The sequence below is a fragment of the Panthera pardus genome, unplaced genomic scaffold (genome assembly GCF_024362965.1).
Source record: "Panthera pardus isolate Hobbes unplaced genomic scaffold, ASM2436296v1 HiC_scaffold_3, whole genome shotgun sequence".
Taxonomy (NCBI): domain Eukaryota; kingdom Metazoa; phylum Chordata; class Mammalia; order Carnivora; family Felidae; genus Panthera; species Panthera pardus.
In genome coordinates, this window is record NW_026526876.1 from 11056841 (window position 1) to 11075293 (window position 18453).

Here is an 18453-nt window from a genome sequence, read left to right on the forward strand (position 1 = left end):
CAGTCTGCCGCGTCCCGCCCCCGGCGGGGTCTGGGCCCAAGCTCCACACCGCAGGTGTTGGTCATCCCCATCGAAGGTTTCCCTAGACCTGGGTGGGATCTGGGACGCTGGGTAAAGAAACAGCGGTGACCTCCCCCTGCAGAGGAGACGGAGTATGAGTACAGTGGCAGCGAGGAGGAAGACGACAGCCATGGAGAGGAGGGGGAGCCGAGGTGGGCCACCACCCTCCACCCCCGTCGGAGGGCAGCAGTGCCCCCGGCGTGGGGACCCTTGGTGTGGGGTGGTGGGCCAGAGAGGCAGAGGCCGTGGGACACCCCTGAGTGTGGAATGGGCGGAGGGAGTGAGCGGGGGAGGTTGGGGCGGGGTGGGGGGGGGGGGCAACTGGGGGCCGCAGGCTGGGGATCCGGGCGGCAGGGCCCCCATGGGCAGGCAGGTGGGCACGCGTCCCATCCCCTGGCCGTGGCCGGAGACTCCCACGGGGACAAGAGTGGTGGCCGGGCTCTGACCCCAGTGCCGGCCGGGCTGCCCTGCCCCCCAGCTCCATCATGAACGTGCCCGGGGAGTCCACCCTGCGCCGGGAGTTTCTCCGGCTCCAGCAGGAGAATAAGAGCAACTCGGAGGCTCTGAAGCAGCAGCAGCAGCAGCAGCAGCAGCAGCAGCGGGACCCCGAGGCGCACATCAAGCATCTCCTGCACCAGCGCCAGCGACGCATCGAGGAGCAGAAGGAGGAGCGGCGGCGCGTGGAGGAGGTGGGGCTGCGCGCCGGGCTCGCCCTTCTACCCCCGCCCCGGAACTGGTTCCCCGCGCGGCCCAGCCCCTGGCCTGCAGGTCCCTGCGGGAAGGCGCTGTGCGGGGTCAGAGGCCGGCCGGCCCTGTGTGGGTGGCGTCAGCGGCCCCCAGGAGCCAGCCTCTCAGGACGGCTGTCCTTGTGCTGCCGCCCGTTCCCCCGCCCCCCGCCCCGAGGTCCCCCCCCCCCCCAGTGTCTGCGCACTGCAGCGCCCCGGGCATCTGGCCCACAAGCAGCTGTGCGCCCTGAGCAGGAAGCTCCTTGTAGAGACCCTCCTTTTACTTTTGGTTTTGGGGCTGAGATTTGCTGGAAAATAGCCCATCCACTCATTGGAGGTGGATGGGGGGTGGGGGGATACCTTTTCATCAATAATCTTCCTTTTATTTTTTTTTAAGTTTTATTTATTTATTTTAGAGACAGAGAGTGGGGGAGGGGGGGAGAGGGAGGGAGAGAGAGAATCCCAAGCAGGCTCTGAGCTGTCAGCACGGAGCCCCCATGCAGGGCTCGAACTCACACACCGTGAGATCATGACCCGAGCTGAAACCAAGAGTCAGACTCTTAACCGACTGAGCCACCCAGGCGCCCCAATAAGCTTCCTTTTAGATAGATGCAGGGTTTTCTTCTCACCAATTTAAAAAGCATGTATCTGTATACACCTGTGCTTAAATGTATTTCCTCTGCAGGAGGGTCATGGTGAGGAAGGAGGTCTAGGTTGGTTTAAAAATTGCCTAAATGATGGGATTTGGGCTGAAACCGTTCCATGGTGTTAAAGTGTACGGAGAGCCAGACTTCACACAAAAATCATCTAAGTGATGGTATAGACGGAAGCACCCCCACGCTCCGGGTCCGACTTCCCGAAGCGGCCCCTGCTTCCCCCGAACCAAGGACACCCTGTGGGAAAGCCTGGCGCCGCACACACATTCCCCGAGTGGTAAAGGCTGCTGGCGGCAGCGGAGGGCCAGAGTGTCCCCGGAGCCGCTCCGGGCCGCGCTCCGCTCCGGTTGGGGCGGCCGGGCCTGGACGCAGCCGCGCCTGTGCGCGCCTGCCGCCCCCTTGTGGCCAGCGGCCGTCGCTGCGCCGTCGCCCGCTTGCTTGCCGGAGGAGCGGACAGGTGTCCTCCTAGGTGGCCCACCGCGGGCAGCAGGCACGCACAGCCTGCACGTCCCCGGCGCGGCCGCCTCGCCCAGCGGTTTTTCCTGAGCCGAACCCGCCCCGGGGCTCTGGGGCCGGCGGGCTTGCGGAAGCAGGTGGGGGCCGCCGCCTTTCACCACCGGTGTCCCGAGGGGCAGGTTCTGCCCGCGCCGTCCAGTGGGCGTCTCCGCTCCGGCAGGGGACCCGATTCCCCTTCGGGCCCTGCCGAGTTCGGGGGCAGACCCGCAGACCACCCCTTCCCCCCTCACAGCAACAGCGGCGGGAGCGGGAGCAGCGGAAGCTGCAGGAGAAGGAGGAGCGGCGGCTGGAGGACATGCAGGCGCTGCGGCGGGAGGAGGAGCGGCGGCAGGCGGAGCGCGAGCAGGTACAGCGCCCGCCGCAAACACCCGGCCCTCCCTCGCCTCCCCCTGCGCCCGCCGCCCGCCTCCCTGCACCGGACACCTCTCCGCTTCTTTCCCGACCCCCCAGATTCCCCCTATCTTTTCCAGCTTCACTCTCTCTCTCTGTTTTCTCCCACCCTTCGACCCGCACCCCGGCTCCCTGCCCTCTTCCTGTCTCTGTGCCTTCATTCCCCATCTCTTCGCCCCATCCTCGCCGCCTCACCCCTGCACCGCCGCTCGCGGGGCCCTGCACGCCCGCCTCCTCCTCATCGCCTCCCCCCAACCCCGTCTGTCCTCTCTCTGATTCTCCCCGCTTTCCTCTTCATCCTCACCCCACCGATCCCGCCTTCCCACGCCGCCGCCGCCGCCCCCCCCCCCCCCCCCCGCCTTTTCCTCCTCTCCCCCTGCCCTTTGCCCTCCCACCCCGCCCCCCCCCAGGAATATATTCGTCACAGGCTAGAGGAGGAGCAGCGACAGCTCGAGATCCTTCAGCAACAGCTGCTCCAGGAACAGGCCCTGCTGCTGGTAACGGGGTCCCCGGCTTCCTCGGGGAAGATGCGGACTCAGAGCTCCCGAGCCGGAGCGGGGGCGGCGGCGCTTCCGGGGAGGGGACCCCGCCAGGCGCCGGGGGGGGGGGGGGGGGGGGAAGACGCCCGTTCCCCCCCCCCCGGAGCGGCCGGAGGAGGGCAAGGGCTCGCCCGCGCCCTCGTGGGGCCGCCCCGCGCTGAGCCGCCGTCCCTACCCTTGGGCCCAGGAGTACAAGCGGAAGCAGCTGGAGGAGCAGCGGCAGTCCGAGCGCCTGCAGAGGCAGCTGCAGCAGGAGCACGCCTACCTCAAGTCCCTGCAGCAGCAGCAGCAGCAGCAGCAGCTGCAGAAGCAGCAGCAGCAGCAGGCCCCGCCCACAGACCGGAAGCCGCTGTATCACTACGGCCGGGGCGTCGGTCCCGCGGACAAGCCCGCCTGGGCGCGCGAGGTACCCGCGGGCCCCGACCGCCCGAGACCGAGACCTTGCACGCGGCGGGCACCGGAAAGGGGAACGGGGCGCCTGGCGCGGGTGGGGTCTGGGGGCGGGCGGGGGGGGGGGGGGGGGTACCTGTGATTTGAGAAGGGGGGGACGCAAGCCCTTTCCCACCGCAGGTGGAAGAGAGAACGAGGATGAACAAACAGCAGAACTCTCCCCTGGCCAAAACCAAGCCCGGCGGCGCAGGGCCTGAGCCCCCCGTCCCCCAGGCCTCCCCCGGGCCCGCGGGCCCCCTTTCCCAAACTCCTCCTATGCAGAGGCCGGTGGAGCCCCAGGAGGGACCGCACAAGGTGAGTCTGTCCCCGTTCCCGCGATGACACACGCAGGAGCCTCGCTCCGCACAGCTGTGTCACATGTATGTGTCTGCACGCGAGCGCGCGCACCCTTAGCCAGGGACCGTGGGGGCGCTGCGGGCCCCGTCCTGGCTGTTCTCGGCCTTCAGGAGCACGTCTCCTTCAGCGGACACTCGGAAGCCCGAGGCTTTCCTTGCTCCTTCCTCCCGGCCCAGGCACCCCCCCCTCCCAGGTGGGGACGTGCCTCAGAGCGGGCAGCCCACCCTCCCTGGTCTTTCCCTGCAGAGCCTGGTGGCACACCGGGTCCCACTGAAGCCATATGCAGCGCCCGTACCCCGATCCCAGTCCCTGCAGGACCAGCCCACCCGAAACCTGGCTGCCTTCCCGGCCTCCCACGAGCCCGACCCTGCCGTCCCCACACCCACTGCCGCGCCCGGCACCCGAGGAGCGGTCATCCGCCAGAATTCAGATCCCACCTCGGAAGGGCCTGGCCCCAGCCCGAACCCCCCATCCTGGGTCCGGCCGGACACTGAGACCCCACCCAAGGTACGGGTGGGGCCGCGGGGCCGGGGAAACGGGAGACAAACAGCCTGGGAGGGAAAGGGTGGCGAGTGGTGGGGAGCGGGCGAGATGGAGAGGCGCTCAGGGCTGGAAGGGAGGAGGAGGGCCGGCTGCCACTGCTGGCCGGAGGGCGGGAGGCCCGCTCCGGGGCTGTGTCCCTGCCCCCAGGGATGACTGAGAGGAGGGGAGAATGCCCAGAGTGCGGGGGGAGCTCTAGGGGCTGGCTTCCTGGGGTGGAGTCCCCGCTCCGTGACTGTGGACAAAGTCATCAGCTCCCCTAGCCTCGGTTTGCCTGTCCGTGCGAAGCGGGGAGAGTACCCATCGGGGGCCTAGATGAGGCCGCACGCTTGACGAGCGTCTGGCCCGGCGCTGGCACCGAGCACACCGACCCCCTCCCCGCCCCGCCCCCCTCAGGTGCCTCAGAGGACCTCGTCCATCGCCACTGCCCTTAACACCAGTGGGGCCGGAGGGACCCGGCCGGCTCAGGCCGTCCGTGCCAGGTAGCACCCGGGGGCAGTCGCGTGGTGGCCCGGGGCGTGGGGCGGGCTGTACAGAGGGGACTCTACCAGGTTACCTGCCTCGGGGCGGGCAGGCCCCCTCCCCGTCACCTCAGCGCCCCCGCCCCGCCCCCGGCACCCCTGTGCTCCCTCCACAGACCTCGCAGCAACTCCGCCTGGCAAATCTATCTGCAAAGGCGGGCCGAGCGGGGCTCCCCCAAGCCTCCGGGGCCCCCCGCTCAGCCCCCTGGTCCGCCCAACGCCTGTAGGTAATGGAGTTGTCTGTCCCCTCCCCAACTCACTCCTGCCCTCGCTCCTGCCACCTGCTTCCCCCCCTGGTGGTGGCTCCCTCTGCTGTGCAGCTCAGCGCTCAGGGGGATACCTATCTTCCTGACCTGTCTCTGCCTTCCCCACAGTAACCCCGACCTCAGGAGGAGCGACCCTGGCTGGGAACGCTCGGAAGGTGCCCTCCCCTCGCACGGGCACCTGCCCCAGGCTGGCTCGCTGGAGCGGAACCGCGTGGGAGGTATGGCGCCAGCCTGGGCAGCCTCCTCCGGGGCCGGGACCCGGTCTCTGTCATAGGGATCCTGCCTTTGGCAACTTTAGGCAGGACACCCTCGGGCGCCAGGCTGGGCCCGGCTGGATGTGGAGCCTGGCTGAGCTCTGGGGTCCGCCCCGAACGACCAGGTGTCCGTGACCTTCCTTCTCCCGCTCTGCCCCATGCAGCCTCCTCCAAGCTGGATAGCTCCCCAGTGCTCTCCCCTGGGAACAAAGCCAAGCCTGATGACCACCGCTCCCGGCCGGGCCGGCCCGCAGTAAGTCCGCAGCTGTGGCCCTGACGTCTCCTGGGTGGGGGCTGGGAGCCTCGGGAGCCCCCAGGAGCCAGGTGCTGGGGTGGGGCCTTCCTTAACCCTCGCGCCAAGGGGCTGCGGGCTGCACTTCTCAGCTACTGACCTTTCTTCACCTCTCTCCTGCTTCCTCCTGGCTGTCCTTCTCCCCCCGCCGCCCCTCCCAGAGCTATAAGCGTGCCATCGGCGAGGTTAGTGAGAAGGCCTGCTCGGGAGCCCCTCCCCTCTGGCACCCCCTGTACCCCACCCCTCCCCTCCTCACGCGGCACCCTCTGCAGGACTTCGTGCTCCTGAAGGAGCGGGCCCTGGACGAGGCCCCGCGGCCTCCCAAGAAGGCCATGGACTACTCGTCTTCCAGCGAGGAGGTGGAAAGCAGCGAGGACGAGGAAGAAAGCAATGGCGAGCCATCAGAGGGGAGCAGAGATACCCCTGGGGCCCGGTATGGGGGCGCTCTGGGGGAGGGCAGGGTTCTCCTTTTCCTAGGGGACCCTGGCCGTCACTGCTGATCTAGACAATGGGGTCTGCTCCGGGGTCCCCATCGGCCTCCCACTGCCATGTCCACCAGGAGCCAGTGCGAAGCACCCGCCGGTCCCCCTGTCTCCACCCCGTGGCAGGCAGGACCTGGGAACTGATGGCCGTCCTCTCTCCTATGGCAGCGACGGAGACACAGACAGCATCAGCACCATGGTGGTCCATGACGTGGAGGAGATCGCGGGGACCCAGACCCCCTATGGGGGCGGCACCATGGTGGTCCAGCGCGTGAGTGGGCCCCCCTTCTTCCCGGCACCTGCTCTCCCCTGTCCTCAGCCGAGCACTGGCTCCCTTTCCTCTGTCCCTGCAGACTCCTGAAGAGGAACGCAGCCTGCTGCACGCGGACAGCAACGGCTACACCAACCTGCCCGATGTGGTCCAGCCCAGCCACTCGCCCACCGAGAGCGGCAAAGGTCAAAGCCCCCCATCCAAGGAGGGAGGCAGCGACGTAAGTGGGCGGATGCAGACCCACGGGGCGGTGGGTAGGGGCGCTGGGGGCCGCTGCAGGGGGCGGGGCGGAGCTCGGCAACCTGGGGGTGGGGGCGGGGCCGGGGGGCCCAGGGGCCGGGTGTCCGGTGTTTGCCTGACTGCTGCCCCACCCCCACAGTACCAGTCTCGTGGGCTGGTAAAGGCCCCTGGCAAGAGCTCGTTCACGATGTTTGTGGACCTAGGGATCTACCAGCCCGGAGGCAGTGGGGATACCATCCCCATCACAGGTGAGGACAGGAGGACAGACTTGCCATGAGGCCTGGTGAAGGGCACAGGTGGGCCTCTGATGGCGCGGCTTTAGGAGGCAGTGGTGGCCTCCGCTTTGGCCCGACGCCCCTACCCTGGCACAGAGGCAGCAAGGGCGCCTAAGGCCCCTTAGAGCCGCGAGGAAAAATGCTCAGAGTGGCCCCGGCACCTGACTGGATACGGATTGTTTGAGGCCATTTGCTCCTTCTCCTCCCTGCCCTTTCCTGCTGAGCGTGCGTTCGTTCGTTCGCAGGGGCCTCCACCAGATGTAGGGCTGGGTTCAGGAGGGACAGGGGAGGGGGCTACAGCCCTCCTCCCCTCCCCCCTCTCCTCTTCCCGGCAGCCCTGGTCGGGGGAGAGGGCGGTCGGCTTGATCAGCTCCAGTACGACGTGCGGAAAGGCTCCGTGGTCAACGTGAACCCCACCAACACCCGGGCCCACAGCGAGACCCCCGAGATCCGGAAATACAAGAAGCGATTCAATTCCGAGATCCTCTGTGCGGCCCTTTGGGGTAAGCCAGGGCCGGGAAGGAAAAGAGGGGTCCGGCGCACCCCGGGGCTCCCGGTCGGGTGAGGGCCCGGCTGCCTCTCATCTGCCCAAGGGCTCCCGTTGCAGGCGTCAACCTGCTGGTGGGCACCGAGAACGGTCTGATGCTGCTGGACCGAAGCGGGCAGGGCAAGGTGTACGGGCTCATCGGCCGGCGGCGCTTCCAGCAAATGGACGTGCTAGAGGGGCTCAACCTGCTCATCACCATCTCAGGTGTGGGGCCGCGGTTGCTCAGCCCCTGTGGGGTGGGGGGGGGGAGGGGGGGAGGATGGCGCAGAGGTGGATGCTGGGCCTCGGGTGACGGGGTGTGTGTCCTCCTTCAGGGAAAAGGAACAAGCTGCGGGTGTATTACCTGTCTTGGCTCCGGAACAAGATTCTGCACAACGATCCGGAAGTGGAGAAGAAGCAGGGCTGGACCACTGTGGGCGACATGGAGGGCTGCGGGCACTACCGCGTGGGTGAGGAGGGCTCCACGCGGTGGCCAGGGCGCGTTGCTTTACGAGAAGACGGAAAGGGGGCCCTGAGCTTAGTGGCTGAGCCTCGAAGCCAGAGGCTGGGCGACTGGGTTTGGGGTCTGGTGACCGACCCGTGGGACTCCTCTTCCCTGCCCCCAGTGAAATACGAGCGCATTAAGTTCCTGGTCATCGCCCTGAAGAGCTCCGTGGAGGTGTATGCCTGGGCCCCCAAGCCCTACCACAAGTTCATGGCCTTCAAGGTAGTCCCCACCGCAGCCCCTCCGCCGGCCCAGCACCCTGGCCGCATCCCTGAGCCCTCCTCTCCTCCACAGTCCTTCGCCGACCTCCCTCACCGCCCTCTGCTGGTCGACCTGACCGTGGAGGAGGGTCAGCGGCTCAAGGTCATCTACGGCTCCAGTGCCGGTTTCCACGCTGTGGATGTCGACTCGGGGAACAGCTACGACATCTACATCCCCGTGCATGTAAGTTTGCCGGGGCTTCGGGAGGAGCGCGACCGCCACCCCGGGCTCTGGACACGCGTGCGACGCATGCTCTCGTCCCCAGATCCAGAGCCAGATCACGCCCCACGCCATCATCTTCCTCCCCAACACGGACGGCATGGAGATGCTCCTGTGCTACGAGGACGAGGGCGTGTACGTGAACACGTACGGGCGCATCATCAAGGACGTGGTGCTGCAGTGGGGAGAGATGCCCACCTCTGTGGGTGAGTGGGCCCCGCCCCCAGGCTGCCCGGGGGTGGGCGGCGGGCCGTGGCCCACTCACTGCCGCCCGACCCCCTTCTCCCCCAGCCTACATCTGCTCCAACCAGATCATGGGCTGGGGCGAGAAAGCCATTGAGATCCGCTCTGTGGAGACGGGCCACCTGGACGGCGTCTTCATGCACAAACGAGCCCAGAGGCTTAAGTTCCTGTGTGAGCGGAACGACAAGGTGGGAGGCCCTTTGCCCTCCGGCCCCGGAGCTGGGGGGGGGGGGGGGTGCCGGAGGTGGGGGGCTGGGGGATCTTCGTGAGACGGGGTCCAGGGGGCATAGCCTGCGTCACAGCCCGCCCTTCCTCGCCCTCCGTCCCTGAGAGCGCCCTGGACACCCAGGAGGCCTGCGGCTGCCCCCCCTCCCGCCCCCATCACCAAGCACCTCTGCCTTTCGAGGGGAGGGCGCGGGGCTCTCTGAGAGGCTACTCGCAGCAGCTTCTCTCTGGCTCTGTCTCCTGGCTGAGACACCCCCCCCCCCCCCACCTTCCTACCCCACCCAGGTGTTCTTTGCCTCTGTCCGCTCCGGGGGCAGCAGCCAGGTTTACTTCATGACCCTGAATCGGAACTGCATCATGAACTGGTGACGGGGCCCGGGCTGGGGCTGCCCCAGTGGACCCAGCTCTCCCCACTACAGCCAGACTCCCCAGGCCGCCCTTCTTTCCCCTCCCTGGGCTTTTGCTTTTTACTGGTTTGATTCACTGGAGCCTGCTGGGAACGTGACCTCTGACCCCTGATGCTTTTGTGATCACGTGACCATCCTCTTTCCCCGATAGGTTCTCCCCCCAAAACCTGTGCCTGTCCCAGTTTCTGGGGACAGGCACAGCTTCCCCTCACCAGGAATCGAGTGGGCCTAGCCCCACCCCCCTTTTCTCCATTTCAGAGGAGAGCGCAGTGGCGGGGGGGGGGGGGGGGGGGGGGGCTCAGGCCCGGTCCCCCACTGCTGCTGACTGGGCAGGGCCCTGGGCCCCTTCATTTGCACGTCAGGGGAGCCGGCTCCCCCCTTGAATGTACCAGACCCTGGGGGGGGTCGCTGGGCCCTAGGTTTTAGGGGGGGGGGTCACCAGCCACTCCAGGGGCAGGGACCATTTCCTCATTTTCTGAAAGCACTTTAATGATTCCCCTCCCCCCAAACCCCAGGGAATGGAGGGGGGACCCCGCCAGCCAAAACATTTCCCCCTTTCTGACCCCATTTCTTTCTAGCCTCTGTCCTTCCCTGGTGGTGGGAGGGAGCAGGGAGCTCTCACCCCCTCTGCACCCCCTTGCTTGCCTCTGTATATAGTGTGAGCAGCAAGTAGCCCCGCCCCCCCCCCCCCCCCAATGTAGTGGCCTTGGATATTCCGTTTGTTAATAAAGACAATTCAACCAGCTCCCACCATCTCGGGCCCCCTTTTATTTCCGTTTTCTCTCCCGGTCCTGGACACCAGCCAGGATAAGCCAACAGAGGTGGGAGAGAGGGGGGCAGACGGGACGGGGCAGAAGCTGCATGAGTGGGTTTTGGTGGAAGCGGTCAGGGGGGCCATGCTGGGTCAATCAGAAGTGACTGAGGGTGCCCCAGGGCACCCTCGGCCTTACCCTGTGGCTGGGGTGGGGTGGGGGGGGGGGTGGAAACCTTTGCTGAGAGCCTGTGGCCCCTGCCCACTCCAACACGGAAGGGCCCGGCTTCCGTCAAGTCCTGCCAAGGGGCGTCTTCGCTTTGGTTAATCAAGGGATAAAGAGCGCTCAGAAGCTCACAGGGCTGGAGGGTCACGCGGGACGAGGGCCTCAGAAGGGCTGGGAGGTCAGCAAGGCCGAGCGGAGGGGCGGGGAGCCGTTTCCGGACTGGCACCCAAGAGCCTGCCTGAACCGTCTGCCCTCTGCTTCTGCCCCCTGCCCGGTGGCCAGACCCACGCGTGTGAGCACACGACTCTTCTTGAGACGGAAAGGCCCGGGTTTATTATCGGCATTAGGAAAGAATCCCACTGCGGCAGCGACTGCAACTTGGTTTTTTCACGCCCGGTTTCCCCCCGGAGGCGGTGGAAGAGCCGTCTACATACACGGCGGGTAGGGCAGCTTGGGCACTTGATTGAAGTAGCCCCCCAGAAAGATGAGGCTGGACCCCACGCCGAAGAGCACCAGGGCGGCCCAGAAGCAGATGTTGTCGAGGGCCTTCCCCATGCGCACCCAGTCGGACACCTCCTGGGGAGGGAGCAGGCACCGGCTGGGTCCGGGAAGGGGCCTCCCCCGAGCCGGCACCCGCCCCGCCCTCCCGTGCCTGCCGCACCTCGCCGGAGGCCTCCTGGTCTCGCGTGCTCTCGGCCACGAAGTTCACGGCGTCCACGCAGCAGCGGACCTCGGGGGCGGCGGCGCCCAGGCTCTGGCAGAGGGCGGCTGGTGGGGACGCCCGGGCGGGGAGGGGGTGGTGGTCACTGGGAAGCCCGCCCCGCCGCGGGCGCCCGCGCCGACCCGCCCGGAGTCCTCCCCGCTCACCGGTCCAGGGCCCATGCCGGTGCCTCTGCCCCTCAAACACGAGCTCGCTCCGCGGCTTTTTCAGTATCAGCTCCTCGGCGCGGAGCAGCAGGCCCACCGACGACGCGCGCCGGGGCGGCGAGGCGACCCGGGGGGGCTCGGGCGGCGCGCCGGAGCCCAGGAGGCGAGGCAGCAGCTCCAGCAGGACCTGGCGGCGGGGGGGCGGGGCGAGCTCGAGGCCCCGCCCCCGCCCCCCCCGCCGGAGCCACGCGCCCCGCCCACCCGGGCCGCCCACCCCGCCCCGCGCTCACGTGGCGCAGCCGCGGAGACGCGGCGTGCGTGGTGGGCGTCCGCAGTGACAAGTTGAGCACGATGACGCAATTCATGACGATGATCGTGGCGACCACCATGACGAAGATGAGGTACCTGCGGAGCCCGCCGCGCGTGACCCCACTGCGGCCCGCGGCCCGGCCTGTGACCTCACAAACGACCCTCTCCGGCGGCGGGACCGGACGCGTGCCCCGGTGGCCCTCCTTCCGCCGCCGCCGGCCATGAAGGGGACCCCCAGCTCCCTGGAGACCCTGCTGTGGGTCTGCCACTTCCACAGCTCCACGGAGGTGAGACTGCGCCCAGGGCTGGCAGCCCGAGGCCTTGGGAGGTCTCCGGTGCCCCCACCCCGTGACCCGACGGCCCCGCTGCCCCTGCTCCTCCTCCAGGTGGCCCTGCAGCCCCCGCTCCTGTCCTCCCTGGAACTCGCTGTGGCCGCGGCCCATGAATTTCTGGAGCAGAGGTTCAGGGAGCTCGAGTCCCTGGAGTCGCAGCGGCCGCATGCCCCGAAGCCCACCCTGGGGCTGGTGCTGAGAGAAGCCGCGGCCAGCGTCGTGAGCTTCGGCGCCACCTTGTTCGAGGTGGGGCGCGGGGGGGCTGCGGAAGGGCGGGAAAGGGGGACAGGGACCCCTGCGTCCCCACCAACTCCTACACCCTCCTCCCCACCCCCCCCCCCCTCAACGGCAGATCTCCGCCCTGTGGCTGCAGCAGGAGGTGCGGCGGCTGGACGGCGGCGCCGGCAGCTCGGGCCCAGCCCGGGGCGCCGGGGATCCGGGCGGAGCGCTGGCCCGGGTGGCCCGGGCCGCGGTCCAGGGGGCGCGGCACGCGGGGGCAGCGGCGGGCACTAGCGCCCGGCTCGCACTGCAGGGGGCGTGGCTGTGCCTGTGCGGGCGGGGCCTGCAGGGGTCCGCCTCCCTCCTGCAGCAGTGGCGACGTCAGCTGGGCCTGGGGACCCCCGGGGAACAGGTGAGTTCTGCATGGCGGGGGGGGGGGGGGGGGGGGGGGGGGGGCGGGGGGAGGAGAGGAGTTGGGGGCTGGAGGCGGGGGGGCTGGGGTGGGAGGCACTGAGCCGACCCGCCCCCGACAGAGATACTCGGGAGACCTCCAGGTGGCATCCAGTGGCAGCGCAGAGAACGGGGGATCAGAGAGCGCGGAGAACGGGGGACCAGAGAGCGCGGAGAACGGGGGACCAGAGAACCCGCCGCCGCCGCCGCAGCCCCGCCCCGCGTTCCAATAAAGCCCAGACGGGACCCACCCAGAGCAGCTCCGACCCACAGCAGCTCCCGGTTTCGCGTGCCCTTGGCCGCGCCCCCGGCCCCGCCCCCACACACTGGCCCCGCGCACGCGTGGGCTCCTCCGCGGCCCTCTGCCTTCACCTGCCCAGCATCGGCACGCTCAGCGACGTCTCGGGGGTCTTCTGGGCGATCAGGAACAAGAAGACGGTCTGCGCCAGCAGGACGTTGATGGACACGGTGCACTTCTGGCCGCCGGCTGGAGGGAGCGGCCGGTGAGAGCGGGTCCCGCTCCCAGCGGCGAGCCCGGGGTTGGGGTCCCGGCGGCCCCTTACCCTGCGCCGGCAGGAAGTAGGCGAGCAGCACCAGGCCCGAGATGAGCACGCAGGGCACGATGATGTTGATTGTGTAGAAGAGCGGCTTCCGGCGGATGATGAGCGTGTAGATGACGTCAATGCCCCCCGGGTCGTCCGCGGAGCCCCCGTGGTGATGGATCAGTCCGGGGCAGAAATCGATGGCCCATTCGCCGTTCTCTGCGGGGTGGGAGGCGCGGTCAGCCCTCGTGGGCCCCACGCCTGGCCGCGGGCCCCCGGTTTCTGGGCAGAGGGAGCCGTTGCGGCCGGCCCGCCCCTAGTGGTCTGGGTGGCGCGGCGGGCGACGGGCGAAGGCGGTTCGGGCTAGACGGGCCCGCCCGGTGCAGGTGCACAACAGACGCAGGCCAAGGAAGTCATGCCGGGCTCACTGTCGAGGGTGGTTTGGGGAGGGGGGTCAAGGTCGAGCCCGGCTGCCAAAGCCAAGGCCCAGTGTCGGTGGCCCGGGGCAGCCCCCCTCGGTGAGTGTCCCCTGTCTGGGCCCCGCCTAGAGGCGAGTTTTCGGAGCAGAAGGGGGCCTCACCAGTGTAGGCCTCGGTGTCGATGTCGATGTTGCTGATGGTCTTGCCCTCGTCATCCACGGCGAAGACAAACGCCACCTCTCGGGCGTTGTACGTCTGCGAGCTGCGGGGCCAGGGCCGGCACAGACCCGGGCTGCTGGGACCCGGGCTGCCCCCACCCCCACCCCCACCCCCGTCTCGCCGCCCCGCAACCGCCCCCCTCTCTGAGCATGTGACCCCACCGGAAGACGAGCGAGCAGTTCTGCCAGTCGAAGGGGAAGTAGGTGACCTCCACGGCGCAGCTGCTGCGGTAGATGGCCGGGGGCAGCCAGCTCAGGTAGCCGCCCTCGTAGACCAGCACGTTGGCGTCGTAGGCCACGCCGAACTGGCCGTCGATGCTGTGGGCTCCGGGAAACGCGGCGTTTGCGCGCGGCCGCGACCCCCTCACCCTCCCGGCCTCCCCTGCCTTGGCCCAGCGCTCACTTGTTTTCCAGCACGATCTCAGGCAGCCACACGAGCTCCGAAGGGACCCGCAAGGTTTCTATGCCCCCGAAGTCGTCCTTACTGAAGTTGAGTCTGTAATCCTGCCAGTCCTGAGGGGTGGGATGGAAACGCGTGCGCCCGGGGCCCCACGGGGGCTTGGGGGAGAGGGGTCCCCGCACCAGACCTCACCCTGCTCCCCACGTCGGACTCACGATTCCAATCCAGACGCTGGTGGTGAGGGTCTCCTCTTTCTCGTTCTGCAGGTGGGGGATCGGGGTGGTCGGGGTGGGGCCCCAGGGTCACACACAGAATTTGGGGGTTCAGGCAGAAGTATCTTACTAGTGAGATCAGGTTGGTCAGGGTGACCTTGAGGGTGATGGTGACAGTGTCTTCGGGCTCCTTCACCGGCCGGCGTCCTGGGTCGTAGTTGTCGAAAAGATGGTGGTAGAGACGTAGCTCTTCGTTCTTGCCGTCACCTCCACCTGGGGACGGGGTCACGTGGGCTCACCGCGGGCACGGGGCTGGGGGCCTCCTTTGCCTCTGCGTCTGTCTCCGAGGCTCTGTGATCTCCCCGCCTCCCGAACCACATACTGAGCCTGGGGACCAAGTTTCGGGCCTCAGCCTCCTTCTCGGCCCCCTTGTCTTTGTCCCGTGCCCTGTGTCCTTGTCCCGTGCGTGTGTCCCACCCCTGTCCTTACCGAGGAGCTCCAGGAGGAGCAGGGCACCCAGCAGAGCCCCCCGCCATCCCGCCGTCTGGTCCTCGGGGGTTATTCTGAGCGTTGAGGTTGGGAGAGGGAGTAAGGGGAGGTGTTAGTTCCGGGCTGGGTAGGGGACTGTCACCTAATCCTCCCCACCCCACCCCCCGCTGCCGCTGCTGCTCCTGCAGCCAGAGAGGACTTGGCCGTTTCCAGAGGCAGCTGCCCCGTCCCAGCATCCTCTGCCTGGTGAGCGTCCAGCTCGAGGGCCACGGACCCGACCCTCGTGACTCGAGAAGCCCGGTGCAGGTGGGGGTCCTTTAGAAGCACCTGGGACCACAAGCCCGGCGGTGGGGGTGGGGTAATACCCCGCACGTGTCCCTGGAGTAAGTTGCCCGTGCAGGTGGCCTCCGTGGCCTCCTGTCACTAGCGTGGAACACACACCTTGCCGCCACCTACACGGCCCAGCCAGGGTCACGCCAATGCAGTTTCTGCCTGCGGTTTGGCAGAGTCTGCACAAAGACAGGGTAATGAGGCAGGCGGCCACCCGGGATTACTCAGCAGTAACAGACCTCAGTCCCAGGTGGGCCGGCCCGCCCGCAGCTCCTCTCTGGGCGCTGGTTCTCCCTGCTGCCACCTCGTGGCCGCAGGTGGTGATACATGTGGTCTTGGGGCGGGGGAGGGGCAGACTCTTTTTTAACGTTCAGGTTTTGAGAGAGAGAGAGAGACAGCACAGGCGGGGGAGGGACAGAGAGAGGAGGAGACACAGAATCCGATGCAGGCTCCGGGCTCCGAGCTGTCAACACAGCCCGACGCGGGGCCGGAACTGACGAACGGGGAGATCGTGACCTGAGCCTGAGCTGAAGTCGGGTACTTAACCCACCGAGCCACCCAGGTGCCCCCCCCCCCCGGCCCGCCCCCCGGACACTTGACGGATTCTTAGGGCGTTTGTCCTAAAGTCTCCTTGGACCGGCCTGTCATCTGAGGTGCTCGCTCACAATTCGTGTCCTCAGATCCCGCCCCCGAGAACCCTGCTTCAGGAGGGTGCCGGAGACCTTTTTGAGGAGCTCTTGGTGTTTCCTCAGGGAGTGGGGGTGCCGTGTCTTACCTACTGCTTCCTCAGCGGTGCGGGAAAGCGGTCCCCATAGGTACGAAACGGGACTCCGTCGGGTCCGCGGTCACACAGGTGTGATGGCGGTAACACCCGGGACCCGCCGATCGGCTTTCCTGACCACGAGCACCTGTGTTCGCAGAACACGTGCACGGCCGTCGTTCGGGGGTCCCCTCCCTCTACCCGTGAGGGTCCGCGCGGCTGGGCCGTCTCCCACGCATCCTGCAAGCCGCCTGCTTCGGCCGCTGACGCGTTCCTTGCCGTCCGGCGTGTCCGGGCCCCCCGGGGGACCCGTCGGGCCCCCGCTCGCCCCCCTGCAGGTGGCCGAGCGGCGTGTGGGCTCAGATCTGCGCTGCCGCTCGGGCCTGGGCCGAGGGTTCTGATAAAGCAGAGACGTCTTCGGGCATTAACGGGCACCACGAGGTCCCCTGCTCTGGGCCGGCCGCCCCGATTCTAGGCGTGAGTAGACCGTGGCCTCAAGGCGGGAGAGCCGCAGCCGGTGACCCCGAGCGGGCCCCAGGGGAAAAAGCAAGAGTCGCGGGCGCTGTGGGTCGGGCACCGTGTCGCTCGGCTGCCCTGCACTCCGAGCATCGGCCCGGCCTGCAGCTCGGATGACCCAAGTCTCCTGCTGCTGCTCTGCTCTGTGCTCCTCCGGCTCCCGAGCCGCCGCCGGTTCTCTCCGTGAGCCCCCCGGTGGTGCGGTCGTGGCTCTCTCGCCGGTCCTTCCACCAGGTCCTGGCCCCAGACCCACCTCTTGGCCGCACTCTACGGACGCAGCCCGTTCAGTCCTCGTTCCCGCTGCCCTCTGCCTAGCGCCGTGGGGCCGAGGGAGCGGCCCGGTGTCCCCAGAGGGTCTGCCAGGTGCTTGGAGACGCCCGCCCTCCGGCCAGGGCTGATGGGTCCCGGGGAGGACACCCAGCCCAAGCCAGGCCAAAGGAAGCGCTTCCCGGAGAACGTCGGGAAGCCGGCGCCCTCTGCCGTGGGGGCCACAGGAGAGGACGCTTCGGTGCGGGGTGGGGAGGGGGGCAGCGTGGTCTCCACGTGGAGAGAGAGACTGCGCCTCGGATACAGAGTCAAGCAGAGACGAGATTCCCCCCCTTTCTTGACTTAAAAATGGCATTAAAAAAAGGAATCAACTGGTAGGAAGAAAACAGAAATGCCCCCGGACACAAGACCCAGAAAACCCTTCTGACCGCAAGACCGTAATCCGGGCTTTGGAAATCTATTACACCGATCCTACGTCTTCCCCGCCGCAGACACGGAAACCTGTCCCCAAATAGCCCGGCGGCAGCACCCGCCACCCACTGACCAGCACCGACAAGAAGGGAAGCCCCCGGCCGGACTGTAGAGACGCAGGGTCCCCGCTGTCCCCAGACCTCGCGGGCAGCTTGGCACACAGCGTGTCCTCCATAGAAACGAGCTTCGGTGATTCTAATTCCGTTCTCGCCTAGGTCCGAACCGTTTCTTTGCCCACAGAAGAAGGCATTTTCCTGCTCTCCGGATCCCGGGGGGACGTTATTGGGATAGGTTCACGGGCCGGTGGTGTTGAGAACCAAGTAGTAAGGAGTCCAGGAGACGGTGGAATACGGAAAACTGGAAAAGCATAAAGCAGGAACCCGCACAGTGGGAACGGAAGGTCTGAAGCACGGGAGCAAATTAACGGCATCGAGATCAAGTCAAGTCAACCTAAACTCTGAGGGTAGGTACTGCCCCCCCCCCCCCGTAATAAGCACCTTTTGTTCAAATCATAAAGTATATCTTCCCTACGCGTGTGGATAGAAAACGTGTACAGGTAAAAAAGCAGTAATAAGCACTCATGTGCCCACCACCCAGGCCAAGAGATAGAATGTAACTGTCCTCGGAAGCCACTCTGTGCCCTCCCTGATCGAACCCCCCCTTCTCAGCGGTAACCACTATCCTGCAGCCGGAATTATTCTGGTTTTCTTCCAGTCGCCACAACGTACGTGTCCCTGTGTTGGAACAGGGAAGGATGGAAGGGGACAGGGAACCCAGAAGAGTAACGTGTGTTTCCAAAAAAAGTAGGGCTCCTGCTGGCTCCGGGGGCTAAGCGTCTGGCTTGTGACTTGGGTCCCGGTCATGATGTCACCGTTCGCGGGCTAGAGGAGCCCCACATCGGGCTGTGCGCTGACAGCGCGGAGCCTGCCTGCTTCGGGTCCTCTGTCCCCTTCTCTCCGCCCGTCCCCTGCTCACTCTCTCTCTCTCAAAATAAACTTAAAAAAAAAAAATCCAACTTCTCCGCTATCCAGCCCATCCCTCCCTACAAAGGTTAACCGCTTCTGTTGAATGTCAGTCTTTCTAGACCAAAGCCCGGCGTCCGTGTGCGTGTGCGTGTGCGTTAACATACACAGAAGTGTCGGCGTGTAGTCTGCGACCGTCTCCCCTGATCTACTTTGTAGACAGTGGCACGCACACCCAGCCGCTCGTTCTGTCCGGCTGCCGCCCGCTGCTCGTGGTACGGCTGTCCCCTGGATGAGTGATCCAGTCCCAACGGACAGACATTTAAGATGCAACCGTTCTGGCTTGGGCGACCACGGGCTGTGCAACAGCGAAACATCTTTCTGCGTCTATCTTTGCTCGACTTTTGCAAATGGTCCTAGCAGTGAAATTACTGGGACAAAAAGTTCCTGCATTTAGGGGCGCCTGGGCGGCTCAGTGGGTTAAGCGTCCAGCTCCTGAGTTCAGATCGGGTCA

General features: G+C 66.9%; 3 protein-coding genes across 14 annotated transcripts in view; 2 read left to right on the forward strand and 1 right to left on the reverse strand.

Moving 5' to 3' along the window:
- Nucleotides 1-9479, forward strand: part of MINK1 (misshapen like kinase 1) — a 42991-nt gene extending 33512 nt beyond the window's left edge. Inside the window, exons 11-34 of one of the 12 annotated variants that reach the window (XM_053893152.1) lie at nucleotides 143-212; nucleotides 539-749; nucleotides 2190-2303; nucleotides 2758-2844; nucleotides 3074-3292; nucleotides 3457-3630; nucleotides 3979-4179; nucleotides 4609-4694; nucleotides 4850-4960; nucleotides 5108-5217; nucleotides 5418-5506; nucleotides 5707-5730; nucleotides 5818-5978; nucleotides 6154-6298; nucleotides 6381-6518; nucleotides 6678-6786; nucleotides 7149-7316; nucleotides 7421-7564; nucleotides 7675-7809; nucleotides 7966-8066; nucleotides 8139-8288; nucleotides 8371-8530; nucleotides 8616-8755; nucleotides 9078-9479. In XM_053893152.1, the coding sequence (XP_053749127.1) occupies nucleotides 143-212; nucleotides 539-749; nucleotides 2190-2303; nucleotides 2758-2844; nucleotides 3074-3292; nucleotides 3457-3630; nucleotides 3979-4179; nucleotides 4609-4694; nucleotides 4850-4960; nucleotides 5108-5217; nucleotides 5418-5506; nucleotides 5707-5730; nucleotides 5818-5978; nucleotides 6154-6298; nucleotides 6381-6518; nucleotides 6678-6786; nucleotides 7149-7316; nucleotides 7421-7564; nucleotides 7675-7809; nucleotides 7966-8066; nucleotides 8139-8288; nucleotides 8371-8530; nucleotides 8616-8755; nucleotides 9078-9161 (3131 nt within the window). In that variant the 3' untranslated portion in view covers nucleotides 9162-9479. Of the gene's footprint in view, nucleotides 1-142; nucleotides 213-538; nucleotides 750-2189; nucleotides 2304-2757; nucleotides 2845-3073; nucleotides 3293-3456; nucleotides 3631-3918; nucleotides 4180-4608; nucleotides 4695-4849; nucleotides 4961-5107; nucleotides 5218-5417; nucleotides 5507-5706; nucleotides 5731-5817; nucleotides 5979-6153; nucleotides 6299-6380; nucleotides 6519-6677; nucleotides 6787-7148; nucleotides 7317-7406; nucleotides 7566-7674; nucleotides 7810-7965; nucleotides 8067-8138; nucleotides 8289-8370; nucleotides 8531-8615; nucleotides 8756-9077 lie in introns of those variants that run through there. The other 11 variants (XM_053893149.1, XM_053893151.1, XM_053893154.1 and 8 more) reach the window with 11 other exon arrangements.
- A 468-nt stretch (nucleotides 9480-9947) lies between these two features.
- Nucleotides 9948-15513, reverse strand: CHRNE (cholinergic receptor nicotinic epsilon subunit). Its single transcript, XM_053893162.1, is given in 13 exon segments — nucleotides 9948-10752; nucleotides 10838-10944; nucleotides 11044-11230; nucleotides 11334-11448; nucleotides 12726-12840; nucleotides 12917-13114; nucleotides 13476-13576; nucleotides 13695-13850; nucleotides 13936-14045; nucleotides 14148-14192; nucleotides 14275-14417; nucleotides 14634-14673; nucleotides 14675-15513. Coding segments are annotated over 13 exon segments (1662 nt in total). The 5' UTR covers nucleotides 14870-15513; the 3' UTR covers nucleotides 9948-10602.
- CUNH17orf107 (chromosome unknown C17orf107 homolog) lies at nucleotides 11445-12609 on the forward strand. Its single transcript, XM_053893163.1, has 4 exons — nucleotides 11445-11639; nucleotides 11739-11930; nucleotides 12037-12315; nucleotides 12437-12609. Exons 1-4 carry the CDS (start codon nucleotides 11574-11576, stop codon nucleotides 12584-12586), a joined length of 687 nt encoding a protein of 228 aa, XP_053749138.1. The 5' UTR covers nucleotides 11445-11573; the 3' UTR covers nucleotides 12587-12609.
- Nucleotides 15514-18453: the final 2940 nt, after the last annotated feature.